The 15,093-nt window shown below is 41.5% G+C and overlaps 1 protein-coding gene across 3 annotated transcripts; it reads right to left on the bottom strand.

Moving 5' to 3' along the window:
- Positions 1-276: 276 nt before the first annotated feature.
- vegfab (vascular endothelial growth factor Ab) lies at positions 277-14,822 on the bottom strand. 3 transcript variants are annotated; one of them, XM_069686408.1, is made up of 8 exons: positions 14,202-14,822; positions 12,194-12,236; positions 10,493-10,689; positions 10,064-10,140; positions 7,547-7,579; positions 4,637-4,711; positions 3,001-3,144; positions 277-1,952 (listed from the first exon to the last, which is right to left on the bottom strand). In XM_069686408.1, exons 1-8 carry the CDS (start codon positions 14,253-14,255, stop codon positions 1,931-1,933), a joined length of 645 nt encoding a protein of 214 aa, XP_069542509.1. In that variant the 5' UTR covers positions 14,256-14,822; the 3' UTR covers positions 277-1,930. The 3 variants fall into 3 exon arrangements, with proteins under 3 accessions (XP_069542509.1, XP_069542518.1, XP_069542527.1); XM_069686417.1 differs by lacking the exon at positions 14,202-14,822 and adding an exon at positions 12,850-13,021; XM_069686426.1 differs by lacking the exon at positions 4,637-4,711.
- Between the last annotated feature and the right edge of the window lie 271 nt (positions 14,823-15,093).

A 15,093-nucleotide genomic window follows, 5' to 3' on the forward strand; every position in this document is an offset into this window, starting at 1 on the left:
ACAAAACTAGCTAACGCTGGCACTCCTACATAGTCGTCGACAGCTCGATGGAACAGATGAAATTACTGTGCACTGCTTCAAAATGCCATTTTATTCATAAGGCTGAATATCTGTCGCTCTGTCATGAAAAGCGTGCAGGAATTTCTTATTTCTCTGATCTATTTTCTGTCAGGTTACATTCTGCGGTAAGTGTGAGCAGAAGCTTGCCGCACAGACACATGGAAATCTCACGTTGCCTAATGAAATCTCTTGAAAACACAGCATTCACAACACAGCAACCTTTTCCTTATTTTATATAAAAACAATATAATTTGAAAATAAATATGCTTTACTGTTTTACATAGACACAGAAAACATGTTAATAATGAAGAAGAGACAAAGAGAACTAATGATGAGGGTTCTTAGACTGATGGCAGACAGGATACGTTACCCAAATTTTAAATGGTGTTTTCGTTGGTGTAGATTATCTTGAGCTGGTAGCACTAGTATAGTTTTATTTGCATCTTGCAGGACGGACAAAACGAAGACCCTCTATTTACTTAAATACTTAAATACAACAGCTAAACACAGATGTGCACGTTGGCTAATGCACGCAAACACACACTCATACGCACACTCGTACACAGATAGACACATGTTAAAAATCTACACAGCACCCACAACCTTAGATAAGAGGGGTTTAAAATCCAGAGAAGATGCCATCAGTACACCAGAAAAAAATGATCCGTTAAGGGAATGTTAACAAATAATTTCTGATCTTTTTCTATTTTCTCATTGTTTCGTAGAAAAGCATGGAGAGGGTCCATGCTGAGCGTAGCCATCAGTGACCTTAAACATGGGGGAGGGGTGAGGACAGCTACGGGTACATAACACTGCATATATAAATAGACCAAATTAAATATGGGTAGACTGAATACTGAAAAATACTCTAGAACATTATAAATTATCTAGAATGGACTATGGCATTACGGGTTATTGAGTATGTACAAGTTCAGAGAAGAAGATACGTAATCAATGGATTCTGTATTGAGTTCAACAACTAACAAAGCTACTTTGACAATCCCCTCTTCTGCAAAAGGAAAGAAAAATAATTTAAAAAGCACTCGAAAGAATTCTCAGTACATTTTGTGAGGCACAGTTTTTTCAAATGGAATCAAACTACAGTATAGGATGTTTTCAGTGGTTTTCATGTAGGACATAGCAAAACATCAGATGCAATATTGATAACCAGTATCCCTTTTAAAGTATATGGCACTCCAGAGTCTGTTCTCCTGCAAGCTGCTCACAATAGCGACATTGTGTATGTCCACGTCAGTCCTGCAATGTCCTCACGGGAAAGGAGGCGACATCATGTCCAGACAGATTTCCATCAGCTGCTCCGCAAGTCCTGCTTTTATACTCCGAAAAAGCAAACGCAGACAATGACGGACAAAAAAAAAATCCATCCATCTATTTTGAAATGAGAGCGTTCCCATGTCCTCCTCGGCCTCACCCGCTGTTTTAGCAGTTAAATATATCTTAGATTGAGAGGTTTTGCAATTTATGATTGACACACAACCACAGTAGACTCATATCCAGTGAAGTAATTGCATTCAATGAATCGACAACAACACTACACCTGCATTGCAAGCCTGTTAGAAATGCAAAACCACATGGCGGCTATTTGCTTTTTGTCAAATGATGGGTTTAGTAATATGTTTCTGTAGCAGCATAACAATTCTGTACTCTTTTTTTTCTTTTATCATGGTCTATTTACACACAGATATACAGTGGGAGGAACTTCAGTCTTTCTTTTTGTTCTCTCTCAGTCAGTCCAAGAGGAATGCTTTCCACAGAAAAGAAGAGCTTACGGTTAAAAGGTCAAAGTGCTGTGCTGTGAAATATCTCTAGAATATTCCTTCATCTTGTACGTCTGGTGCTCCCACCTCTCTCATCTTCTGGGCTTGTCACATCTAAACAAGAAGAGAAAAAAAAAAGCCATTAAAATAAGAAAAGTTGCAGAAAATAGAAAAAACAAAGAGTGTTTTCAATTGTGTTCCATCTTTGTGTCCATGATTGCTATACTAAATCAGGCTGGGTAGTCTGTCTGAACGGGAATAGACAAAAAGATGCATCTATCAAAGCAAATAAAACATTATCGTGCTCTCATTTGTCTGGTTTCTGGGACAGTCGCCACTAAATCCTTTTAAGAGCTTTTTAGTGAAAACAGCTGCGGCCGGAAGCGAAACTGATGAGAGCTGTATGAGTCAACAAAGACTGTAAAGTTGTGGATCTGAAAAACCAACATAATGAGTCAAATGACGTCATAAAGGATGGATGGGACTAGATTATTCTCTCTGGTCGTCACTATGCGTAACCACATCACGTGCAAAGAGTCATGGAATCATAGACCGCCATTGGATTTTGAACTCTTCTGTTAAAGCATGACTTGCATTTTGGAACGTCGCCATCTTGTTTTTTTAGAACCAGAAGTGACCATATTTGGACGATAGGGTGGATACACATTTTTACTTCAGACCGCCGTGAAAGCCACCTGTAAATCACAGATACCCACGCCCTAAAGCATACCCTGCTTTATCATTAATATTACTCTAAATGGGACCATAATGTACAATATTAAACTTAAATTAAATTGAAGAATACTTGAGACTAGCAATTGAGGCTCTTTAGGAAAATGTTTACTGAGTTATCAAATCGTCTGAGAAGTCGGGTCATTTTCCCATTTGGTTTCGTAAAGTAGGACAACTTTTCGCAACCACTGGAGACGCCCCCTTCTGGCCAGTAAAAGTGGGACACGTCCATTCCAATACAGTCTATGCATGGGACCATTCTCTATCAAGACAAATGGTGGGGACTACAGTATTTTTGTTTGGGAGAATTTGGCTGTATTTTCAGTAATCTATTTCCATTTTTACAGATGACAGCGTGATTTTAACGTCTAACTTCTGGGACAGACCAATGAAGTTATGGTTCCACTTTGGTTCTATTGGAGACACTTACTTGCAGGTCCTCTCGTTGAGCTCTAGCTGGCGCTCTTTACAGTATTCGTCTGTGTGTTTGCAGGAGCACCGGCAGGTTGCGGGATCCTGCACGAACAAGCGCCTCCTCCTCTCTGAGCAGTGATCACAACATGGCTCACAAACACTGGACGGAGAGAGACAGACAAGGGTGGGAAGGAAGAGGGAGAGAGGTAGATTATCACAGTGTACCATTACCACCCACGAGAACGGCTGCCCTCAGGTCAACCCCATCGTTTGCTACAGCTTGCTCTTCCAAAGCACTGGCCAGCAAGTTGTGCTGCATGTGACAGTTGGGTAGTATTACACACAGGTTCCCACAGAGCAGGCAAATATTCAAGCAGTCAAATTACCCTCCCCCACGCCCCCCAAGCCCTCTTGCGTTGATTGGACCACTTGCAGATACCTTGAATGTGTTAGACATGCAGAGAGCAAAGCTTTGGACCAGTTCATGCAACACAAAGCGGCTCTTATTGGCTTTTAACTGAAGGTCAGAGGACAAACTTGTTACAAAGAAAACTCAAGGGTCTGCTTGGTTCTCCATTAAGAAAGATTTCATTTTATTGAATGAAAACTGAAGACTATGTTTCCCACAGAGAGACATTAGATTCAGAACAGAGGTTGACAGCTCAATAAACAAATTACAAATGAACACAATGACATGTATTCTTTCACATTATGAGCACGGATAAACATGAGATCATCTTTATATTATTTCTGACAAAAATAAGAGTGTTTTTTTATGGTTTCAGAGACAACAAAGGCACAAAACACCACTTTGCTGGTTTACAACCCCCCCCCAAACCCCAACAGATAGCCATCACTCATATCTCCACATTACATAAAAAGTACCAGCATTATATACGGGAAAGCAAAACCAGTTTGTAAAGATGAAAAGAAAAGAAGCTGGAGAGGAGACGGGTACGAGACACAGGAAAGCAGCACAGACTCAACACTGCACACAGGACCATGATTACAATCCTGGCGATCCCAGCACAGATACCAGAACAGTGCGAGCCGGTCTGCAGAGCCATGCTGGTGGAGCTGTGATCTGTGTCAGTCGGAGTTTTAAGTTACAGCCAAGACACGATCTGTTTATTCCAGCTTCTTTAAACATGTCTATCAATCAAAAAGCTAGCTATCTGATAAGATGTTAGCGGCAACTTGTTTCTAATGTTTTTCCTGATACGCTGCTGTATCTCGTCCCAACCGTCGTCCCAGTCTCGTCCATGCAGAGTTATATTCTTACAAACAAGGAGCAGGGAAGGTTTGGGGGAGATTAGATGGGTATTTTGACGGTCGGAGATGAGTTATGGTTCATTTCTTTAAGATGGAATTAGCTAGCAGGTTGGCTGTGCTTCCCTGGTTATCACCGTTATGTAAAGTTTTGCTAAAGCTACGTTAGCAAAACATGTTAGCAAAAAGCTTGGCACTGATACGCTGAGAATGCAGACCATGACTCGCAGGACAAAAGTTAGCACAATACACGGAAGCAACATGCTAATTGATGTAGCTAAAGGGCAAATTAAAAAGGACAAATGAGCTCCTCCCAAATGAGCTTGACAATAAGAAGCGCAACACTCAGGTGCAGGTAGGTTGAGAAGGCGGAGCTGACATACGCATCGTGAATTGTTTTGTCACGGTTTTTCTTTCGTTTTCTCTTTAAGCCTTTGCCCTTGCCTTTCCGGGATTTTCTGCAAGAGAAAGAGGACAACAAGGCAGAGAAATGCCTGAGAGACTGAGGACAGATTGACTGAGGTGTTAATTTGATTAATGGTATTGACTTGTTTGGGATGATTAATTATATCATCATATAGTAAAATACATGTAAGTATGAATATTTCTATGATGGATAATTTCCCATTTTTGTGTTCAAATTTTAAATTTTGAATGCAACCAATGGAATGTGTCCTGTTATATAAAGGTTTAACGACACAGCCACAGAATGGAACTTACTGTAGGTGGTTTCCAAACATCCTGTAGTTTGTGTAAGTGATGAATATCAAATGTTCCAAGTAAAAACCCACGCTATCGTCCAACTTAAAAAAAAGCATCTTTTTGTACAGCAGTACAATGACTCTGCAGACTTTGTTAGGGATTAATGGTCTGAGGTTTGGCTTTGCCGGCTGTTCTGAAATTTCCCAGATGGCTTGAGGACAATGAACTTGGACTACACTTCAAAACAGCATCTTTGGGCCTATCTGGGTCAACTCTTTATGGCTGATTCAACTTGTCTCGGGACACAGAACTATGAGAACAAGCTTGTAAAGCATATAACAGGAGTTTCACAGGTGCAGGGGATTAGAATATCAGGGCTGTGTGTTCAAATACAAGCTGGGTTTCACAAGTTATTGCTTTTTATGATGTATGCAGCTAAGCAGAAAACAATTGCAATGCTAATAAAAATGCAAAACAATGTTGTTAAAAGTCTCTATGGACATTGATGGCAACTGTATAGGCTAGCCCGTTCTCTTTCGCAAGTCAAATACCAACGCTTTGTCATGATCCTCTGTGGCGCATAGTTATGAGCGAGGTACCCTGGATTGTCTGTCTGTCAAATATAAACCCATCCGCAAAAATATATGAACCTAGGAACAACTGCTCTTAGAGACCTTGTGCTCTCTGTATGACACCCAGCAGACACTATTTTGTGACGTAAAAGGGATGTGATAAAGAGTTGGCATTTGACGAACTGGGTCGGGAACATGTGGCAGCCACCCATGAAGTATAACAGGGTTGGTTCTTATAAGAGCAATCTATGCATTTATACATCACCATTATTTTGTTGGCCAAAGCAGGTTGATGCCCAAGCTCAACAATTATCTGTGATTCAGTCTGTGTTCCCCTTTCCAAACTTTTAACCTGTGATCCAGCAGCATATTAGGTCTTGAAATGCATTTTTGTGATTGCGTAGATACCCGAGTCCTGCTCAGAATTATAACATGTTTTCCTTGGGAAAGAAATGTAAGCTGTCTGATATTGCTACAGCTTTGGTTGTCTTTGCTGGAAGACACAAAGTTGTGCAGGCCTTTGCCATCCCAGTTTGGGGGATATCTGGATTTTAATGTTGGTTTTGCCGTGGGCAAATACAACCTTCTGCTGGAAAACAGGTTAACATAAGAGGTCACAGCCATGCTAACAGCTCTGTGAGGTTGTTCTTGGACACAGCGGTGCTTTGAACTTGATGCTAACATATGCTAGCATATTTACATGTTCACAATGGCAATACAAATGTTTTCCATATAATACAATGTAAAAATATAAAATAATATAAATATAATGTTTATCATGATTAACGTCTCAGTTTAGTTGGTTAGCATGCTATAATTTGCTCATTAGCATTAAACACACTAGAAGTAAAAGTACAGCTGTCATTAGCGTTGCAGGCATTATGTCTAAAGAAATGTTGACCTTATCATGGAGTTAGATGAAAGTTCAGGAAGTCAGTTATTACAAGTCATCCTTGTCAGCAATTGTCATGACAATCCATCCAATAGCTACCAAGGTCATGAACCATGCTAAGTCAGATCCAGCTGTGACTAGCTAACGGATTTGAATATATCCATGGAACAGGATGAATCAGATGTGTCGTAAATGTTGGAGTTTCCACTTTTCTTTGTCCATGCATCACCATGGACGTTAACAGTTAAGTTTCACAACCTCAGCAGGATGACTCACCCTAAGACCTCCCGAGACCTCTCACCGCTGAGCGGTCAGAGGCCAACGTAAAAACTAACATGAAAGTATGAAAGCATCAGAAACAGGAGTTGAACGACCCTAAGACCATCACTTTGTAGAAACACGCCACCAAAGCCGCACTCGTAAACAGTTATTACAAGGTTAAAGAGGGGGCCTCAAAACTAGACCTTATCTATATGACGGAAAAGCTGACATAAAACCAAAATACAACCAACTTGCATATATTAACGACTTTTCGCAGAGGGAAGAGTTTAATGACCCCTAGCACACTGACTTCTGTAGCTTGGGACGGTGAGAACACTTAAGCAACAACCATAAACACGACGGTTTAACAGGTCTTCAAAAACACTGTTATCTATATCAGAGAAGCCAGTAACAGGAGTAGCAGAAGTTAAGTGGGATGTAAACAGTAAAGAAAGAGAGGGGTGGAATGTAAAGATCAGATAGAAAAGGGAGGAAAAGTGTAAAGGACACGTATAGAGAGGGCAATGACCTCGAGAAGTGTCACTCATTCACCTGAATGGTATTCCCCGTATTTATCACCTGAGAACTGCTACATGAGCTAATCCCACTCAGCGTGTCTGCTCGGGTTTTAATGAAATATAATCGTTTGTGTGCGTCTATGTGAATGTATAATAAAGAGACAGAGAGAGAGAAAATAACAGACGGAGAAATTAGACAAGAAAGGGCTTGTGGGATCATTTCAGGAAGGCCTAGAGTTGCAGACGACTGAGTGTGAGAGTTTGTTGCGGAGCAAAACAGGAAAAAGATCAAATCTCAAGTCCCCATTGTTTCACCCAGCCTCCATGCAGAAAGAGTGCTGTACTCACTTTTCTTTCTGTTCTCTCACTTCTTTCTTTAACCTGAAAGGCAGGAACAAAACAACGTGACATTAGATTACAGCATGCTGTTATTTCCTGGTAAACAGATACATATCAACATTATCAGAGCCCAGAAGCTCATTATCAGCATGTGTTGGCTCCCATCAATCTTTTTTGTATCATGTTATGTCATCGCCTTTTTACCAGAAAGTGTGATAAAGCTGGCTTTCACTTTCAGCTCCAAATGAATCCCATTTGTTGAGAAATAAAGCAGTGTACACACACACACACACACACACACACACACACACACGCACACAATCACACGACTACAATAGAACGTTTTCAAGGTTTGTTTCACTTCTTGTCTGTGTGACGACTCCTGCCGATAACAGTGTGTGGAGCAATAAAATTCGCTGGCACACAGTTTGCCAAAAGAGTTAGGAAACAGTGTTTCATTAAAAAGGTCAGCCAAGTTTCTGTTGTGACAGATTGGTACAATAACCGCTGTAAAAAGCATGAGTGTATGTGTGTAGTAATACCACAATGCTAACGTAATTACAAGCAAATGTACTGGGTAGTTTTAACGTCATACAATATGTACTCACAGATCAAGACAATTGGACACGGATTGAAAAAATGTGTCATTTGACAGCAATTCAATGTTTTTTCCCTTTAAGAATTATCTCTGTATAGCTGTGTCTCAATTCAGGGGCTGCATACTTCGAAGGCCAAACTGAAATGAAACGGTCTGGTCTACGGAGTATTTCCTGTTTGTGTCACCAGCTGTTCCCGCCCTTACCATTGCGTCACCAAACGATGCTTCTGTCGCCTAGCAACAGGTAGCTAGCGGGATAACTAGCTATATTATAACGTCACATAACATAACCTATTATTTTATAGATAATTTGAAGTTTCAAGCACCCCTTTCATTCTTTCACATTTATATCGCTAGCTATTCAAATTCAAAAGTATATTGTTTGGCCGTGTGAGAGTCCGCCATCTTGTTTGAATTGGCGCGCAGTGAATCTCGGGATATGCTTGGCTGCGAAGGATGCACTCAATGGATCCTTCGTCCATTTGCTGCGTGAATGTTTTTGGTCCAGATTTAGCAAAGTATCGAAACTGATAAAAAGTATCAAAAGGTACTAAAAGGGCAGAATGTTTAGGATTATGGTGACTTATACGGTGCAAACCAGACTGTGATACTATAATATATAAGTTTAAAGGGGGGTATAATACTAATTTAAAGCTTCATATTTCACTCTGTGATACCTGTGGAGTAGCTTAGCATAATTTACAGTTTAAAAAAGTCATAATTTTACTCACACTGGTGCTCTGTCCAGGCCCTCATACAGCCTCTGCCTGAAACAACTCAGTCAGCTCTGTCCCTTTAACAAACCCCGCCCCCTACAAGCCCATTTCATTCTGATTGGCCAGCTCTCCGAAGCCTGCTGAGCTTTGTGACGTCACAAAGTGCAGCGTGTAGAAAAACTTGTGTGAAACCTGGTGTTCACAGCAGCCTGAGCTGAGAAGCCTATAATGGAACTACTATAAGCACCTTAAATGAATGCAATTAATATACTTTACACCACAGAGAATAAACCATGTTACGTGTTATTCCCTCCATATTAGTCCCTTTAAGCCTTTAAACTTTTTCCAGAACATTACAGTGAAGTCAAATATGTAAACAGTGCTAAAGAGATTAAACATAGCCCCTAAACTTTTACAGAGGTGCTCTAAACGTTTACAGCCACATCTAAATGTTTTACAGTGAAGTATTGAGAAAGCTCAGGCAGCAGTAAGTTCAGATTGACATTCCTTTATAGCCAGGAACTCTACACACAGACTCAGACTCACTGTGACCAATGACCCAAGATGTTTCAGATTAAAAGTGACAGCAGAGCTCGGTCCTCGGCCAGCGGTCCTCCCTACAGCGTTTGTTTGCTTTTAAGATTTCCCTTAAACTGGGAGGAGGATGCATGTCGCCTCTGTGCTCCTGTGTCTCTAATTCATGTCACACAGCCTGAATCTCAGTCTCCATAGGGAAATCGGAACTACAACTTTCAAGGTCCAAGAACAAGGAATCTATTAGAACTCAGTGTCCTTCACGTCTAACCAGAAGAAGACACCTTACTGTGACTGTGGGCCACAAAGAGGACACGCAGTGCTTGTCTCAGAGATCAATAACTAAAGCTATCACAGTGTGTAGTTGCAGGAATGTCCTCTAACATGCCACAGTAGGAAAGTCAAGGATTATGTAGCACCGTACTCATACCAAAGTTTCAGTGAGGGTTAAGTGAAAGACATTTGTATGATGTCTGCTGGGATGTGCTTTAACCCGCTGTCGTCTTTTTAAGATCAGCGGAGGAACAGAAGCAAAGATAAGCAGTGATATGCATCAATACAGTGTGTAAGAAAATAACAGCTTTACATGATGAGTTATGTTAACCTCTGCTACACAAAGTGGTTTGTTTTTCATCATTCACAGTGTGTGCGTTGCAGTTTGTGTTCAGGGTTTCTTACCTACACTCACATGCGCTGTGTTCTGTGAAACTCATGAAAATATCATTTTGTTGCCTTTGGGGTTTTATTCTTTTAATCTGTAAAGAAGAGGAAAGAGAAGTTGTTACAAATGTGAATGAAATATATGAACTACTGTTTTTTTAACCTCTACAACAATTACAGATGTTAAGGTTCAACAAAAGGTCACATTAAAGGGCAGCTGTGTTCAAAGGGGTTACTTATCCGATGTAAAAAGCTTTTACCCCCCCAAAATTGTATCTATGTATAAAGATTAAGATGAAACAATAAAGTTACATGTCTTAAAATATCAACTAAATCGCTGTAGTTTGAGAGGAAAAAGTGAAATTGGGCCCCTCCCCTCACTCCCACCCCTGTGAGCACCCCTGCACACACATCAAAGTGTTTCTGTGTGTAAAGGAAGCCACTGACCTCCATTGTTATGTTATAGCTCGATGTGGGCATACACTGCAGCATCTCATCGTTGCAGCAGCCAGCGCAGCGCGTTAACACCACACAGGACGGGATGAAGATGTGCTCCACCTCCTCCGGATACTCTTGTAGTATCTCCACCAGCAGCTCCCGCGGCTGGCACAAACTCTTGTTGTAGACCTCCATCAAAGGGATCACTGGGAGACAGAGGCACAGGGTACAGAGTTATAAAATGGCAGCAGCGTTATAGACTAAACCATTGGCTCTTGAGGACTGCAGTGCTGTAACAATAACACAGACAGCTAAAAAGGAGATTGGAATAGAAACATAGGCAGGCTTACAAGGGAATCAAAGTGAAGGAGATGAAACAAACTTGTGATTATGTTCAGACAGCGGCCATTTCTTTCTGTCGTCATGCTGCAGTGAAACTGCTGTGTTAAAGGTTGAAGGCTACGTATCTGACAAATCATTATCTTTTCACCACGTCTCAATTAATCAGCAGCAGAAAAGACAATGAACAGCCAAAATGTGAAAGAAAATCTGGCTTTATTTCAAGAAAAAGCAACATATTTGATAACCCATTAGCTCGGGTGAGGCAACAGCTACCATTAGCATTTAGCCGCTTACCTACTAGATAGTAGCACTGTTAGCCAGAAGGTGACAGTAAGCTAATATTACCATTAGGTAGTGTTACACGTAACAATAGGAAAGACAAAAAATCTTAAGTTAACATAACGTCAGAATTTACTTACCGGCTAACGTAATGTAAGCTAGGAAGGCTAACTTTAGCTGTTGCCGAGTCGTAGCTAATAAATGTGTTTGTTTTAACTTGAAATATAGCCAAATTTCCCTCATTAAAAATAGAGCTAGCCAAATACGCTAAATGTATTCAACTTACATTCTGGAACATGTTAGCTACATGAGTACGGTAGCTTCCCACCTTGAGCACGATGTCAGAGAAAAATGGCTGCTCTGTGAATATGGTGAATGCACACACATGCAATTTCTCAATAAGCAAGTACTGTATCTATCTTAAGCCCATTAGGACATCAAATAATATCTAGATTTGTAAATCACATTTTTTGTAGCTCTGCTGTTGCCCCATTGTGATTCAGTTTAGCCAATAGTAGCTTTTCACCCTCATTCTATCCCCTCCTCTCCCTCCATCTTTGCAGGAGTTATGCTCTTGAGAAAGATATTAGCACACAGCCTGACAACACCTCCAAAACATCACTCAGAGCCTAAAACAACCCCGGCATGACAGGCCTTCTGGGAAGCCAAACCAAATATGCTTGGCCAGAACAATATTGTAAAGTTCAGCTTCTGATTGTCCAAATTAGATTGAGCAACGCTGGGATTGTGCAAAATGAAATTGTTGGCCCAAGAGGGTGAAATTCCTTTCTATAACAGAGTCTGGTCACCATAACATTTCCCCAGCTTAACCTCAAACAAGAAGGAATGCTGCATGGGACGAAAACGTGAGATTTAAAGGAGAAACTGCTCTCATTTAGTGTAAGGGAGAGTTTTTAAGGGGGTGGGGGTTAATCTGAACAGGGTCAACCTGTCAGTCGTCCACCAGGAGGCGATAATTTCCCTTTAATGTCAAGGTGAACCTCAAACCAGCCCTTGTCTCATTGGCTGTGTGCCAACCAGGGAGCCCAGAACAGACTGTATTCCCACGGTGCCCTGTGGGACACCTACCGTCATGTGGACCTCTTTCTGTTTCCTTCGGTATGTGGGCGCTCTGCATGGAGGGAAAAAAGAAAAAAGCGTGCTGTTAGTTACAGTAGATTGTGCAAGAACTCAGAAAAAAAGCTTGTGCCCTTTACTTATCCTGAGTTGCGCAAAATATATTTGCATTTTGACATTTCTCTTCCAGCAGAGCCGGAATATGAAAAGCACATTGTGTATGCTATCTTTAAGGATCTTACACACAATGTAGGGGGCAATAAGAGGAACACTCTCACAACATGTCTTCAATAAGCATTCGAGAAATAACATTAACATCGTTTTTAAAAGCATGTTTATTTTCCTACACATCTGGGAATGTTCTCATGAACCTCAAATATTTAAATAAAATAGTTTTTGTCAACGTTTTATTTAGGTTTCCTTTAAATACACAATAATAGGCCTATATTATAAATTATTTAGTTCTATGGCGTGTTTAAAGACTGAAAATGTCAAATATTTGACCGGAGCTACGATGTGCGAACAAGCTGACCTAAATTCTGCCACATCAGCTACGTGACAAAACTTCTCAAACTCTTTAACCTCTATGTTGGTTTCGTTTCAGGCACTAAGTCTTAAATGTGTTCCTCCGGTGCCTCTTTTTTTGCAACACGGATTAATAAAGTTACCATTAAAACCAGTAAGAATTCCAGCCTGCTACTTTCCCCTCACAGGGGGGGCTTCTGTCACCAGTGCGACTACAAAGAGGCTTTGGCAACTTTCCATCCGTGCGCGCGTTACGCACAACTTTCTCTCGCCATCACGCGCAAAACCGCGCGCCCCCTTCTATCTCTCGCTCCGTCTCACATGCTGGCAATCGCGCAATAACTCGTCAAAGTTGCGTGAGACCCGGTACTGCAACACCGGCTTGGATTCAAATATTCAGAGCTTTTTTTCTCATTCCTAAATGCAAAAAAGGCAGTGGTTGTTCGAGTCCAGTAGTCTCCACCCACTTCTGGTGGCGTGAGAGGGTCCAACCTTGTGGTCTGACGGACCCCCAGCCCACCAAAACACTAAATACTGTATTATTAATGGATGGGTGTGAAGCTGCGAACACCAGCCCCTAAACCGAGTGATGATAGGCCGATTGATATTAAGCAGCTGAAACCGCATCCTGATACTGTTCAGCGTTGATTAGGTGAATTAGCTGTCACCAAATCAACCAGTTAGTTAAATAAACACTTTACTGGACTCTGGTGGGTGAAGATTTCATTAAGTCTGGGAGAAAGGGAGGGAGCACTATGTAAGAAAGCTAAAACATCCGCGCTTGCTTTGAAGTGGAAAACTCCGCTTAGAAATAATCCTTCAAAGTCCAATCATGTTGCTGGAAAATATGCAGCCTCCCATTGAAGTGGCGTGTTGCGTTTTTCACCTTGAAACCTTTGCTCAAAGCCTCCCTGCGCACACTGCGCTCCATTAATGATTATATGGAAAACGATTTACAGTGCGCCCTTAAAGTGCCATTAAAATTCCCAAGTGAACCGGTTTAATCTGCGAAGTCGTGCTTGTTTTTTTAGTGCTGAAACTTTTGAGTGTGACCAGAATCTTCTTATTGAAGCGGTGTGAGCATGTGAGTGGTCTCAGTGCCAGGAGTGAACCTGCTCATGTCCTAATTCAGAGCGGAGCCACTGCGCCTTTAAAACGTAATAATATCTCCAAGGTGCTTTTAGAGCAGGCCTGCTATTACCCAGCGTCAAACTTCACTAAATTAATTCTAAATCTTTATATTTACAGCACAAAAGTCGACCCACCCACGACTGTGTGTGTGAGTTAGGTTTAGTCAGTGTTGGCTTCGCGTGAGGGCTCTTAAAATCCCCTCAAAGCCACCAAACATTTCGGCTTGTTTAAACATGAGCGATGACCTAGCCAGAGGAAAGGCAAGGACGAGCTACACGTTAATGAGCAGCTACGTTTCGCAAGTAAAGGTCGATTTATTTTTCCTTTTTTTAATCCCAGTTGCTCCCAGGAACACATGACTCACCTTGACAGCTGACAGCGTCAAAAATAATAGTGTCAAACTGTCAATAAAGTTCATGGTGTTTGAAATCCAATCCAAAGGCAGGTGACGTTTTAAAATCCAAGAGGCCAATGTGGCGATTTGTCCTCAAACATGGAGTTTACCACAACAACAACAAAAACAACAACACAGGGGGCCGGCTAAAACTTGTCTAAATAAGGGCCAGGGGGTTTTAAAGGCAAATCCATGTTGGTCCCGGGGTCGGAGCGTTCACTGCTTTGCGCATAACTTCTTCTTTCTCAACTGTTGCCAATGATTTTCAAGACATCCAGAAACACGAGAATCCAAGACGCACAACGTCTCACATTGTTCCGCAGCAGACCTTTATTTTCTTCTGAGGCAATATCAATCCACATTACAAAAAATTATTCCATGCTTGTTGCTCCAAGTGTCTGTAAGTCGTTCCTGCTCCTGTGTGCAACTTGAGTCCACGGAGCAGGATCAGTGAAATAGAAACCCGCGCGCGCACATTGTCGTCCCTTAAAAACTTCTTGTCTACATACGCGGTTTATTATTATTATTCCCGTGTCACAGCTCGGCTCTCTGCGTTAACACAGAAACGCGTCCACCTCTGTCTCCGTCTGTCCATAATGTGGCCACAAGCAGCCGCGCTCCGCGGACGTGTTGGAAACGCGAGTAGGTGTGTCCTCTTAGTGCAGTTACACAGCACTGCGAGCTTTCTCAAAGTTTTACCTAGATGTCGACTCATGTGATCACATCAGCAGCAAGCTATGAAAAACGCAGAGATCAGAAGTGCCGGGCTATTTTTATTCTTTGTATTTGAGAGAAAAGGGGAATGAGGGCGTCCTGATGTTGTGATCGTGATATTTTATACTCGAGTCAGTGCCTGAAATAT

This window comes from Semicossyphus pulcher, unplaced genomic scaffold, assembly GCF_022749685.1.
Source record: "Semicossyphus pulcher isolate SPU_LCO1_2020_fin unplaced genomic scaffold, fSemPul1.0.p SCAF_11, whole genome shotgun sequence".
Lineage (NCBI taxonomy): Eukaryota > Metazoa > Chordata > Actinopteri > Labriformes > Labridae > Semicossyphus > Semicossyphus pulcher.